The sequence below is a fragment of the Fusarium tjaetaba genome (genome assembly GCF_013396195.1).
Source record: "Fusarium tjaetaba strain NRRL 66243 chromosome Unknown NRRL66243_c0000185, whole genome shotgun sequence".
Taxonomy (NCBI): domain Eukaryota; kingdom Fungi; phylum Ascomycota; class Sordariomycetes; order Hypocreales; family Nectriaceae; genus Fusarium; species Fusarium tjaetaba.
The window spans coordinates 84,192-96,475 of NW_023501381.1; the positions used below are offsets into that span (position 1 = coordinate 84,192).

The window sequence follows — 12,284 nt, forward strand, 5'->3', positions numbered from 1 at the left end:
CTACCATGTCCTCTGAGATACCTGCACATTGTTGTCTTTCGAAGAGGGAAGTGAGTAGTGCAGTCGCCATGTCCCGAGATACTCAGGCCTCGTTCTCATAGCACAGCTACCGGCAGAGGCCTCTGGGATAACGAGAGGCTGAAATCAGCTACCGGAACACAGGCTTCGGCCAACACCAAATTCAGAGAATGTATAGAGGAAGGCTGTTAGTTGAAAAGAGTAACGATAGATCAAACCAGCTATCCACGCCGTGAGTGATTCGGGCCTCAAACAAAACAAGGTTATAGAACAACTCAGTCCTAGAAATGCTTTTCGATTATTGGTCGTTTTGGGGCGCTTGGTGTATTATTTGGTAGAAGATTTCAGTTACTTCCTCGCCTCCGTTACGGGGGCCAAGGGTCGGAAGCCCAACAGCCTTCGGTTCAGGGATTATTGCCGCAAGAGCAGTTCAAGCTCAAGTAAACGGCTAAGCACGAGCCTATTGCGCAAGCTTGGTAGGATCGTGATGTCTAGGTCTTGAAATCGCGAGAGGTTAGCTCAATGTTCAGGAAGATATCCACACGCTTTGTTACTCCACGCAGACAAGGGATTGAGTGTGACATTCAGCACTTCTGGTGGGGTCCATGGCCCCTGAAGTGACATGGAGTCCGGCTTCTGCCTTGGGCGATTCGAGCTACCTGGGGCCTTATGATTGCGCAAATGCGCTCAGAAAGGAGACAAGGGGATTGCTATCCATGTCCTCTTCTTGTAACCAGTGGTTGCCTGTTGAAGGTAAGTTCTGCGCAAATGTGCAAAGTTGGTAGGGCTCTAGATTTGTTTGTTAGTTACAGATAGTTTGACGTGGTCAATCTCATGTTTTCTGGGCAGCTTGCATTGGGCGGTTACACAGCGACGGAATGAGGGAAAGCGTTGTGCAACATTGAAGCCTGAGAGGGCTTGTTTGGTACCCCTTCTAAGTTAGGGGATTAGGCAGCAATCGTATCGCAAACAAAGCATTTTTGTAATTTTACTTGCTGGAGTCACCAGCTGTTTCCCAATTCTCATCTTCTTCGAGATGAAGCGGACTGTCGCGCTATTTCTGGCATGCCCGCGTTGGCAACACTCAGTTCCGACCTCAGGGTTGAGTTCCATGCTGCAGAGAGTCCGGCACAGATCTTGGTCGATCAGACGATCACGCCGAATGCTTTTGACCTCGGCAGCCTTGACGCAGTGAGGATAGAGCACCCTGGCGAAGCAACCGATGAGCGGCATTATCTCTGGGGTCAGCTCAAGTGAAGCATAATACAACCGAGAGGCAATCTACGTCCAAGGTTGAATCAGCTAGGCAAGCGACTACCTCGGATTCAGGTACTTCTACCGAGCCCAGGACATCCATTCTGTCTACTGAGATTAAGACAAGCACTATAGATTCCTCGCTTAGCGCTTCCAGTTCGTCCATGGTGAACCCAGAATTGGCTACGTCGTCTGACACCCAGCCAGCCAGCTCGGAGTCTTGGACCTCAACCTCAAGATCAATATCGGAATCATCCATTGGTCTAGAATCATCTCTGACGTGAGATCCAACAACCCCCACAGCTCCAGGTTCGATCTCCTACAGCATCCGAGTCGAGTTCGACTACAGCTCAGAGTCGCATCAAAGTCGACTACTACCAATGCCACTCCTGGCCCTACCACGTCAAATCTTTCCTCGCCCAACACGTCGGTAGAAACTTCATCTGTTACAAGCTGGGTTCTTACTGTATCTACCGCTTCATACCGACACCGGCCACGCCAATCACGACAAAGGGCCCAAATCCCCTTCTGACCTGGGTCGATGATCTGTCCCCCGCGGCCAGGGAAATTATTCCTGCGCCAGCTCAGTCTGACGCCGACAGAGTGTTACCAGTTTACAACCCGGCAAGCTCGACCTCAATGGTGCTTCTGGCCAAGAGGCTCTCGCTACCGAACGGCTGGATATGACTCGATCCCGCTGACGATTTGTTAGACTAGCTGACGGTTAGAAAATAGAAAAAGAACCTAACTCCGACGACGAATTGTGATCGAACAAGAAGCCAGGTCCCCGCCGTGCACCAGCCCTTCGATCTCGCTGAGAGGCATTGGTGGCCGTAGGTTCAACGGTCGTGGTTTCGCACAAGCAGCTTGCAAGCCTAACAATTGCTTTTCCAAGCAGGATGACTGGGAGCCCCAGGTCGCCTTTTCATATCCTGTTTTTACGACCTCTGACGAAGCCTCACTCATCTCTTATACCGGCTGGCGTGTCGAGTTCGATATCTATATTTACAACCAGGCGAGGTCTCGGCCGTCTGTCTCATCGCAAACACTTGTGGCGATTCAGTCGAGCTACTCAGACGATCCCTCGGTTATAACTTCACAGAAAACCGTTGTCTTTGCTCATGAGGGATCGAAAAGGTGCGACGCCACAACTTACTGCTCGTGCAGTTCTTACCTCGGGACTTGTACAGGACTAGAACACCAAGAGAATCTCATTTGCGTACAAGCGAATCGCTACAGGGGCGAGGACGGAGGCATAGCCCGTGACCACAACAACCTCAAGGGGCCCGATGTGCTGTATCTAAAGTACATCCATTTCAAACCCGACACTGTCATCTCAGAGAGCGGAGGGTACCCCTACCTTGTCCATAATGCTTGGTATCTGTCAGAAATGGATCGCCTGGTAACCCAAGATCCTCAGCTTCAAGGTGGTCATGTTGCTGCTGTGCGAAACTCGAACAATATCACCTTTGGCAGTCCTGCTAGAATCCTTACCACGGTTGGTCCTGAAGCACTCTACTGCCAAAAGCATTCCAATGATGTCTGCTCTTGTTTACATTCCCTTAAGACTCGCCCCGGTGACATCTCTTCAGGCAGTGGGACGGCGACATTCATTCAGTGTATGTATTGTATTGCTCTCGGACATAAGCCTATGGACTAAACCTTATTCAATAAAGCATAAATAAGCCGGTTCTTGTTTAAATGCGATCCGAAACCAAGAGGCTACTTTTTACCAATGAAACTCAAATTATCATGCATGGGCGTTTTGATATCTGCAACTACCAGTAATCTTCTCGTCACACTCACCACTTCCGGCTCAGCCGGCACACAAGGCACATTTTCTCGGTGCTGGTTTTGAAGCTGAATACAGGGTTCATGTGGTGTCGAACGTCTGATAGGCTAAAGATTTCATCAGCCTCAGTTAAAGTACTCCAACTCCATGGGCGGCTGTTCCAGCCAGATCTAGCGCTGGCGCTATCGAACGCCATGTCGAATTGGAGGGTTACAATCGAGCCGACTAGACCAGCAGCTAAACGGAATCATCTGATGAAGTCGAGTACATTATCAATCGCTAGTTGAGAAGTTGCTGACACGCTATAAAGAAACACAACCCCGAAGGACTTGCAACATACCAGTGAAATCACCTTTTACTTTAATGCGTCATGTCGGACCCTATCACCGCTTCAATACAGATCGGCATCTCAGCCGTAAAGGCCGGCGCAAGTATAGCGCAATGGTGGGAATTACGCCAGAGGAATAAACGCGAAGAACGGCAAGGCTCAACCTCGAGTGGAAGAGGTGCTGGGCTTGATGAGATCTACTTGGTCTTTGCCTCTTTGGGTCAGCGCTTAATGGCACTCGACGTGGTCAACTATGATGCTTTACCGCAGGCCCTCGCAGCTATCAAGGTTGCGATGGACGTTTCAGAGGATGATCTCACTTATGAATTGGAGCGTCTTGATCCCATTCTTCAGTATCTCATCGCCTGCGGCTTCATGTTCTGCGCCGCTTGTCACCCCATGCCCATCTACTATGGATACGGCTGCGGCGTTATGAACGACACAAACTGGAGCAATCCTGAGAAACCGACTTATTGGAATCTGGACATTGACCAGGCCATAGCCTATTTGAAGAGTGTCCCGCACCCCTTTCAACTGCTCAAGAAATCACCTTCTCGCATTGGACACAGCGAACCGTACTACGAGAAGTATGACAAGAAAGCTTTAAAAGCCGAGGCTGGGGTCGTTGCCGATATCTTCAAGCAGATTGAAAAAGTCGGATATCCCCAGCCCCTACCGCCAAACGACAACATTCGCATCAATACATGGAGCATGCCCTTCGCTACATATGGCGGTTCAACCATGTTTGCCAACGTTGGCCACGACACTGCACCCATCATGACTTGGCAGCTGGACCCTGGGCGGTTCCTGTACGCGTGGACTGTCGGCGAGCGTGCTGACCTCCGACCGGGAGAGGCAGTTTTGGTGCAGGATGAGCATATTGGAGCTTTGGCATCTTGGCTAGAGGGATTGAACGGAATCACTTTCAAGGTGCTCTTGGATTCAGAGCTTGACTGGTCTAAGCTCAAGCTCAAGTCTTCAACAAAGAAGTTTTGTATGGCACAATCTGGGAATGAGTACAATATCCGAGGCATCCCCGACGTTATTGTGCGGAATCCTGATCCGACAGTGCTTTTGGCCGCGCGTCTTGATACGCTTCATATGGTGTCGGTTTCGGTGCCTTTTACCAAGGCGAAGGAACAAGCTACGACTTCACAAGCACCATCATCTCCTACTCCGAGTTCTCCTCAGCCCGAAAGAGTGTTCAGCTCTCCACCTGCGTCGCCACACTCACAGTCTACCATGTCCCCGTTTTCAATGCCAGAAAAGACGGCCCAGACCCAGTCTCATCGAGAACCCGAAGTCCAACCCATGCTGCCATGGGCCGACTCTAAGCCAACGACACCGATTAGCCCCAACGTTTCTATACCACACAATGCGACGTCGGATCCTTTCACTCCTCTTCCCAAAGGATGGGAGTCGCGACTCACTCCTGATGGACAGATTTATTATGTCAACCATATGGATCAAACCACGTCATGGACTAAACCTGTTGCTCCCGTGCTTGCTCCTCTGCCGCCTGGATGGCAGGAGATGCGCACGCCAGATGGGGTACCCTACTATGCTGACCACAATACGCACACGACATCATGGGAGCGACCACCGCCCGCTGAGCTAATTCTACCGACGTACCATTCCGTCAATACGGAGTTTAAAACAGAACAGAGAACTCAGTCCTTCGGTGCAAGAAAGTCTGTATCAGCCAGCACAACGAGTACCATGTCCAGCGTGCCCTTTTCCGATAAACGCTCATCTGTAAGCATGCAGTCGGAGGCTACAACAATCGTGAGCAATTCTCAACAAAGTCGCGTCAAGCTAAACAATTACTCCAACCCTCATCCGCAAAGGCCCCGACAATTGCTCAACCCCTATTTATATCCCGCACAGGGGAAGGCGACGTGTTGGGTAGCAGATGTTCCCGTCACACCCGACATCTATCAGAAGCTACCATCTGATCAATACGAGACGTCATACATCAGGCATACCGCTCTTGCAGGTCAACCTACAGATCTCAAGAAGCTAGACTTTTCTCTCCGCCAAAAGGGCCGCACTGAGCTTGTCATCGGCTTGAACTTACACAATGAGTCCACTTTCAAGCGTGAGGTCATCAATGCCGAGCTGATAAAGTCTCTTGGAAGCATTCTGGAAGTGCTGCGGACACACTCGTTCTCGCGGGAGTTTAGCGAAAGATGCAACGGCTCGCCGCTGTCTGGCATTGTTGTTTGCATCCTGATTCATCAAGATCGCATAAAAGATGTCCCATGGCTGCGCCAGACCGGTATCAGTTTCTTCTGGGATATTCCTTCGTCTGTGCCTCTTAGTGACAGTAAGAAGGCTAATGGCCAATTCTACGACGATGCTCACAAAGCCACCCGCAAGATCCTCGGCAAAGAGGTAAAGTTGAATCTGAACGAGGTGAGAAGATTTCCAAGTGTATGCTGAATGACATAAGCTAATAAGGGATCGCAGTATACGACCACGTTTCATCTGCAAGACTGGGAACGAAGTCAGGGATTGATGCCTGATGTTGTCTCTGGTGCGGATCCAGTACAAGTTGTGCTATGCTCGACTTATCGCTCATGGACGGGATCTTACGCTACAGACTCTTTCAAGCATGTTTGCAACTTGCTCGATGCCAGGTTGTGTATTTCGGTTCCCGGTGGAACGACTGTGACTGGTGCTTCCCTTGAGAAACAATGGCAGCTTTCGCAATACAGGAAGAAACCGGCTGAGTCGGGGCAGGATGCCCATTGCGAGGAGTATATGGGATGACTCGACGTGAGGTATTAGTGTGTATCGCATAAGCCTAGAGGGAAAAACAAACTTCAAACGTGATACAGAATCATAGAAGAATGGTTGAAACCTGACGAGACGCAACGGTCTATCTTGATACCATGGCAACCTGCTTTGATGTCTAATAACTCTCTTGATACATTGCATAAAATCCAAACATACACGAGCCCCTATCAGAAAGGACAGTTCTACGATCATCCAACATTATGGTATCTCCAACACCCACACAACCCCCACTGCAGAAACCAAAGCCTACAGTTACTCATTGCTTCAACGTCTTTGACTTCCGACTCAACTTCCACGATGACAACTTGTTCGACCATTTAGACCCAGACGAGTCAGATTTGCTTCTCGTCGCTGGTGGCGGAACCTCCAACGAGCCTTGCCTCACGTCAGTGATGTCGCCTGGCGCATTGCCTTCGAGTTCAGGCGGTTGAACGTGAAGCTCAACAAGTTTGTTTGCAAGTGACGGACCAATTGGTGCTGTTGTTCCTGAAGTATTTGATGCCATCGAAATATGTCCTTCTTTCGCGCCGACCTCAGTCGAGTCGAGTTCGAGAAGTGGTAGCTGATCAGACTTCTCGTCCGACTTTGATAACTGCGAGTAGTCGACTTCGTCGCCAGGCAGCTCCGAGATAGTAGGCGCCGCATCCATCTCGACGGGTCCTCCTAGTTGTAGATCGAGACCAACACTAGAAGGGCTTCGGAGGGAAGTGTAGTCGGGAGGATTGCCGAAACGATTGCTGTAGATGATTTCTTCGACAGATGATCTCAGCTTGTTGAACTTGAAGCCAATGTTCACCTTCTTCAGTGGAATGAGGTGGTCTAGTTCATCATGTACTTGCTGCTGTAACCGCTTCTCCTTTCCATTGAACGTCGTAATTGTCGTTCTCGAGTAGTACTTGGCTGCGTCTTCGATCTGCTTGATAGAAACATATTTTCCATCATATCGAAACGACCGCTCAAGAATAAGAATCATATCGCACGAACACTTGAGCAACATTCTCGCTGTAGGAGGTAGCCCCAATAGACAACCCGCCGCACCAACAATGATACCAATTCCCATAGTCGGTACCGCAGCACCAATCGAAATAGCACTAACAGCCGCAAACTGCGATAGAGAAACCCGGAGGTACTGCTTAAAGTTGCTCAAGACAATATCCGACATGATCTGCTCGATCTCTGCTGGCGCAGCTTTGGGGAAGCCGAAGCATTGGAGTACATGCTCGCAGATGAGGCGTGAAACGGTCGGTGTTCCAACCAAGCCTGTGCAGGGGAGGGGAACGGCAGCAGTGCGGATCGCATGGGTTCCTAGTCTCATACACTCTGTTATCGCTGAGTTGATCTTCTGTTCAACATCAACGACTTGAGCGGCAACACAGAAGAGACGTACACGTTCGTCGACGATGAGGCCGAGGGTTTGTGAGAGTAGGTCTTTGACACCGGCGTCATCATCTATCACAGTTAGCGCCCGCTCATAACTCTCACGACTAGATTCCACTCACTCTTTGAAAGACAGCAGAAGCCGTCGGCTTTGTAGTGCTCAATCTGTGAGAGCTGGTTCCTCAGCTCAGCGAATTGTACCTCGGCAACAGCATTGGCTTTCTCTTCGGCGAGTCGCCTGGCTTCTCTGTAGTCGTCTGTCTTCTCCATGAGTTCTTCCAGATATTGCATCTTTCGATAGCCAGTGAGTTTATCCTTCTTTGTACCAACGACGAAAACGGGGACTTGGTGGGAGTATTGGGCGATGGTGGCAAACGTTCGCTTGTCGGCTTCTTCGATACGTGCAACATCGGCGTCAACGCAGAACCTAAGATCACATTAGCTTACTGTACGGCAAGAAAGAAGAGGAACTTACCAAATGACATGAAGAGCCTCGGCGGGATCCTCTTGGAACGCCCGGTGTCGAAGGAACTTTGCGATCAATTCAAGCTCAGTATCACTACCGGCTTGCCAACCCCGTGAGTCATGAATCAAGAGTCCGGGATGTTTGGGGGATTCAAAGGCGACGTTGATGTCATGAACTCCTTGTTCATACGAAAGAGACTCATCGGTCATCTCAACACCAAAGACTTTATTGATCAATGTCGATTTTCCGACGCCAGTCTTGCCGCACACTAGGATTCGAAAGGCTTTGACTCCACTTGCTTCGAGCTGCATCCCTTGAAGCCACGGAGCCAGTCCATCTTCTGTAGCGACGAGGTAGGAGTCCTGGAAGTCTGAAATCGGCTTCTTGAGGGGTTGGAAATTCTTCAAGTCGTTGTATCGGGGGTATCTATCGAGAATGCAGAATAGTGAGGGATGGATCATGTTTCCATATGGTCCTATGTTTGTTAGTCAAGTACGGATTAGGCAAACTTGGAGTACCTACCGACATCACACCAGCCTTTCAAGCTTCCATCTGCAGCAAAGACTTTCCGGTTTGCTGCATGTTTGTAGCAATCCGTATCAAGTTTGACGGAATGAGTTTCCACGCCGCCTGCCGATTTCTTTGCATGTGTGCTTTGAAGATCAAACATGCTTGTTCGAAGTCCATTAGTGTATTGGAGGCGCCATTCGATCTCTTCTGATCCATCCAAGGGCGGAAGGTTGCCGGCGTACTGCGGGAAGATCAAAGCCATTGGGTTATCGTTGGCTTTTGAGTCGCCCATGTTGTTGACACGGAGGCCAGAGTAGATACTCTCTAGAACCATCCACTGTAGCGGGTAGAGCGAAAGGCCGTCGTGAGCTGTACCGCCGATCATATCTTCGTGTGTACCGAGGAACCATGCTTGGGTAAGTGATCTATGTGTCATGTCCGCATCGTCAGGAATTTTAACTACCTCCGGTGTCTTGTTGGACTTGTTCTCATTGATAGCCAGCGCATGGCGAAGAGTTTGGATAGAGTGGTTGAATGAAATGTCGTATGATGTCTTTGAGTTATGGATGATGGTGTCGAAGAGACCAACGAACGGTATCCGAGGAGGATCTTGCGCTTCACTTTTGATCTTTTGTAATAGGACGGGGCCTCGCTTGAAATCATCTTCAAGCTGAGCCTTGATCAGGCCTAGAGTTGTATCAAACAGATCATCAAAACTTGACGTTGTTGGCAGGCCCATTCGATGCACGATGCCAGCAACTGCGCGGGCGATGAAGGCTCCGTGTCCAGAACCGTACAGCCAGAGCTCATCTTCTGGCCGCTCAAGCGTGAGACAGATGTCCCTGACAATGGTTTTGATAAGGCTTGTCGAGTCATCACTTGTCGTGCTCCGTGATCGGAGCATGTCGCTCAACTTGACAACATTGCTAGGTGCAACATAATACTTGGGAATCTGCGCAACAGAAAGTCCATTTGACTCAACTAGCCCGTCGTGTACGAGTTGACTGATCCTCTGAATCGTTGAAGGGTTGGTCTCCTCTGTTGTCAATCAGCAATGATCCTTGACGACGCCAAGACAAATGCTCACTCTTGGTTTCCCGAGCCTCAACTCCGTCTACCAACACCACAAGTCGTTTGATGGGTCTCTTTTCTGACATTTTCGTACCTCAGCGTTTACACGCGCGCCTACGTCGAGAGGAAGAGAATAAGGTTATTATATCAACGCCACAGTAACAGAAAAGAGATGGGATCAATCGTGAAATAAATTGGGCGGGGAAACGCGTGCTGACATCGACATGGGCGCTCCATTGGACTGTTTCGGGCCATAAGCGCGATTTCCAAATGTGTATAAGATAGCTGGGCGTAAGCAAGGCTGCATATCAGCCTTGTAGGATCAGTGGATCTTGAGGTCAGTGAGACCAGTCAGACACGCTGGTTAATCAGCAGCGGACCTCCGTGTCCGACGGAGTTGCCTTGGCTGTTGGGCTAAGCCTGCGATATTGCCGAACGAGACGGCCTGCTTTGTTGATCCTTTGCTGTGGTGTGGTGTAGCCTAGGGCTGAGCATTTGCTGTGTTGTGCATCGCCACGCAAAGGGGGGAAGCATATTGACGACATGTCAGGGGTCATGTCAAGTTTGGCAATACAGCCACATACGTCGATGCTGTTTGGGGGCAATCAGCAGAGCCGCATGCTTTGACATCTTTTCTATCCCGCAACCAATCAATTGATGTCGATATGGCAAAGGCGCTTAGATAATCGCGCCAGTTGTGCAATCGACGTAACCCCAGAGCCAAGCCAGCGGATAATTACCAAGCACCTTGTCAGCTCACCGGTACAATACAATACGCAACAACGTTTGCGTTTATCGGTCGCAATGCTTCATGTAGAGTTTGTCTCATGTCGCCATCGATATGATTACCATTAATACAAAAAGCCATACCGGCCTTGATCCAGACTATTCTCATCCCAGTGCCTCATCCTCCCCAACTCAAAACCATACGAGTCCGCAACAACCGAGTTCATTATGACTCTAACGTTCCGGAGATCCTCCTCACTATTCTGCACGCAGAACCATGCTATCTGAAGTGGATACACTAACAGCAAGGCGTAACTCGCTGAAGCTTGACCACGAAGTGCCCAGTTTGCCAAGCGACAGATCTCCAGGGCCAAGAACTTGTTTTTTGAGTCCTGATCAATATTGTTTGTCTCCTCCATACTGTTCTCCGGGAATAGCGAGATACCCAGGTATTCACAAGGTTGGACAAGACATAAAAGCATGGCGTAGCTGATTGCGAGAGCTACACATTCCATAGGGTCGTCCGGAAGAGGGATACCGCTGGCCTCTCTCATGACTGGATCGGTGGTACATACCCATGGCATGTCGCGGTACCATTCATGCAACTTTTCGATAAGTGCTTGTGTCCTGTTTCGCAAAACCTCAACTGCAACAGGGTCCGGTACAGTTGCTTTCCGTATATTGTCGTAGTCCGCGACGATCCCAGGCGGCTGGGCAAAGATGTCGTACAGGATATCGATCTTATCTGGAATTTCACCTTCCGGGAGGCATCTTGTGCTCTCCCATTGCGGCTGGTCGAGGAAACAATGGCGACGTTGATGACCAGCGGAGAGAGTCTGCATCCAGTCAGTGACTGCGCCAAAGCTCCGTTGGGTGAAAAGAACTTACAATGTAGTACCGTGCCGCTTGCAGTACTTGCCTTTCGGCTGGCGTTCTCCATGGTTTTGGGCCTCGCGCTTGCATCTAGGAGTCCGGATGAGCACAAGGTCAAAGTTTCGTCGTGAAAGGACTTACCAATCTCCCGAGACCATCATAGTGAAGAAGCCAAGCAGTTGGTTGAGAAAATACCACGTTTTCATATACACAAAGACACATGACGCTCATTAGGGTGCCCATATCGGTATTTGAGTTGCTGATGTCCGTCCGGAGCTGAGTCAGTGCATGAGAGTACAGGCGTAGCCCTTGTTCACAGGCGTTTCTATCCCGGTTCGTTCTTCCAAAGTACATCGCTGCCAATGCTTGTACGCATGATTGATGTAGTTCCGAGTGCTGGCCCGTTAGTAGTTCTGAAAGTATTCCTGGTCCCAGTCGTGGCCCGCATTGTGAGTCTTCTGGTGACAGCTTTGATAATGTGTAGGGGAAGAACAGCGTGTTCTTCTGTGGTACTAGGCTGACTATTTGGGGCTTGGGGTTCCTTGGACACTTTGTTGAGGCTCTGACATTGGCGAGACGACTGCATTGTGATGTCGCAGATTTCGAAACAGGCTGAGAAGGACAAGCAGGAGTCGAAGCGAACCGAGTCCCCTCGTCGACAAACTTTAGTTGACTGTGATAACCCGAGCATGCAAGACCTGCATTTTTACATCGTTGACAGTAGGGTTGCTGCTCATCTATCAATTGTCAGTTCCATCAAACCGCGCAACTTGCGAGGCCGACATACCGCATTTAACCTTGCGCTCAACACAAGTACCGCAACGTTTAATACGTCTTCCGTGTCGAGTCATGTGGAGACGTGTCACAAATGAAACAGAGTACAAAAATATTAATAAACAAGAATAGAAAACAGGTTAGACCGGAACCGAAACCACAGAGTCGGGTTCGTAGGGCTGGGAAAGACAAAGCTTGGCTGGCTGCAGGAAGGGTACCAGTAAAGGTTGGACGGGGGCAAGGTGTTGAAATACCCCGTAGGGAAAGCGATCAGACGCTAGGACGCCATGCTACGG

The 12,284-nt window shown here is 49.9% G+C and overlaps 3 protein-coding genes across 3 annotated transcripts; 1 reads left to right on the forward strand and 2 right to left on the reverse strand.

Moving 5' to 3' along the window:
* Nucleotides 1–3,434: 3,434 nt before the first annotated feature.
* On the forward strand, nt 3,435–6,164 carry FTJAE_8534 (atrophin-1 interacting 2 WW domain protein; the record flags this gene model as incomplete). The annotated part of the gene is made up of 2 exons (XM_037355361.1): nt 3,435–5,807; nt 5,862–6,164. 2 exons carry the CDS (start codon nt 3,435–3,437, stop codon nt 6,162–6,164), a joined length of 2,676 nt encoding a protein of 891 aa, XP_037204424.1.
* Nucleotides 6,165–6,447: 283 nt separating this feature from the next.
* FTJAE_8535 (uncharacterized protein) lies at nt 6,448–9,701 on the reverse strand (the record flags this gene model as incomplete). Its single annotated transcript, XM_037355362.1, has 5 exons — nt 6,448–7,640; nt 7,691–7,995; nt 8,044–8,509; nt 8,557–9,582; nt 9,632–9,701. 5 exons carry the CDS (start codon nt 9,699–9,701, stop codon nt 6,448–6,450), a joined length of 3,060 nt encoding a protein of 1,019 aa, XP_037204425.1.
* Nucleotides 9,702–10,466: 765 nt separating this feature from the next.
* Nucleotides 10,467–12,065, reverse strand: FTJAE_8536 (uncharacterized protein; the record flags this gene model as incomplete). The annotated part of the gene is made up of 4 exons (XM_037355363.1): nt 10,467–11,177; nt 11,230–11,304; nt 11,356–11,951; nt 12,002–12,065. The coding sequence occupies 4 exons, from the start codon at nt 12,063–12,065 to the stop codon at nt 10,467–10,469; spliced, it is 1,446 nt and encodes a 481-aa protein (XP_037204426.1).
* Nucleotides 12,066–12,284: the final 219 nt, after the last annotated feature.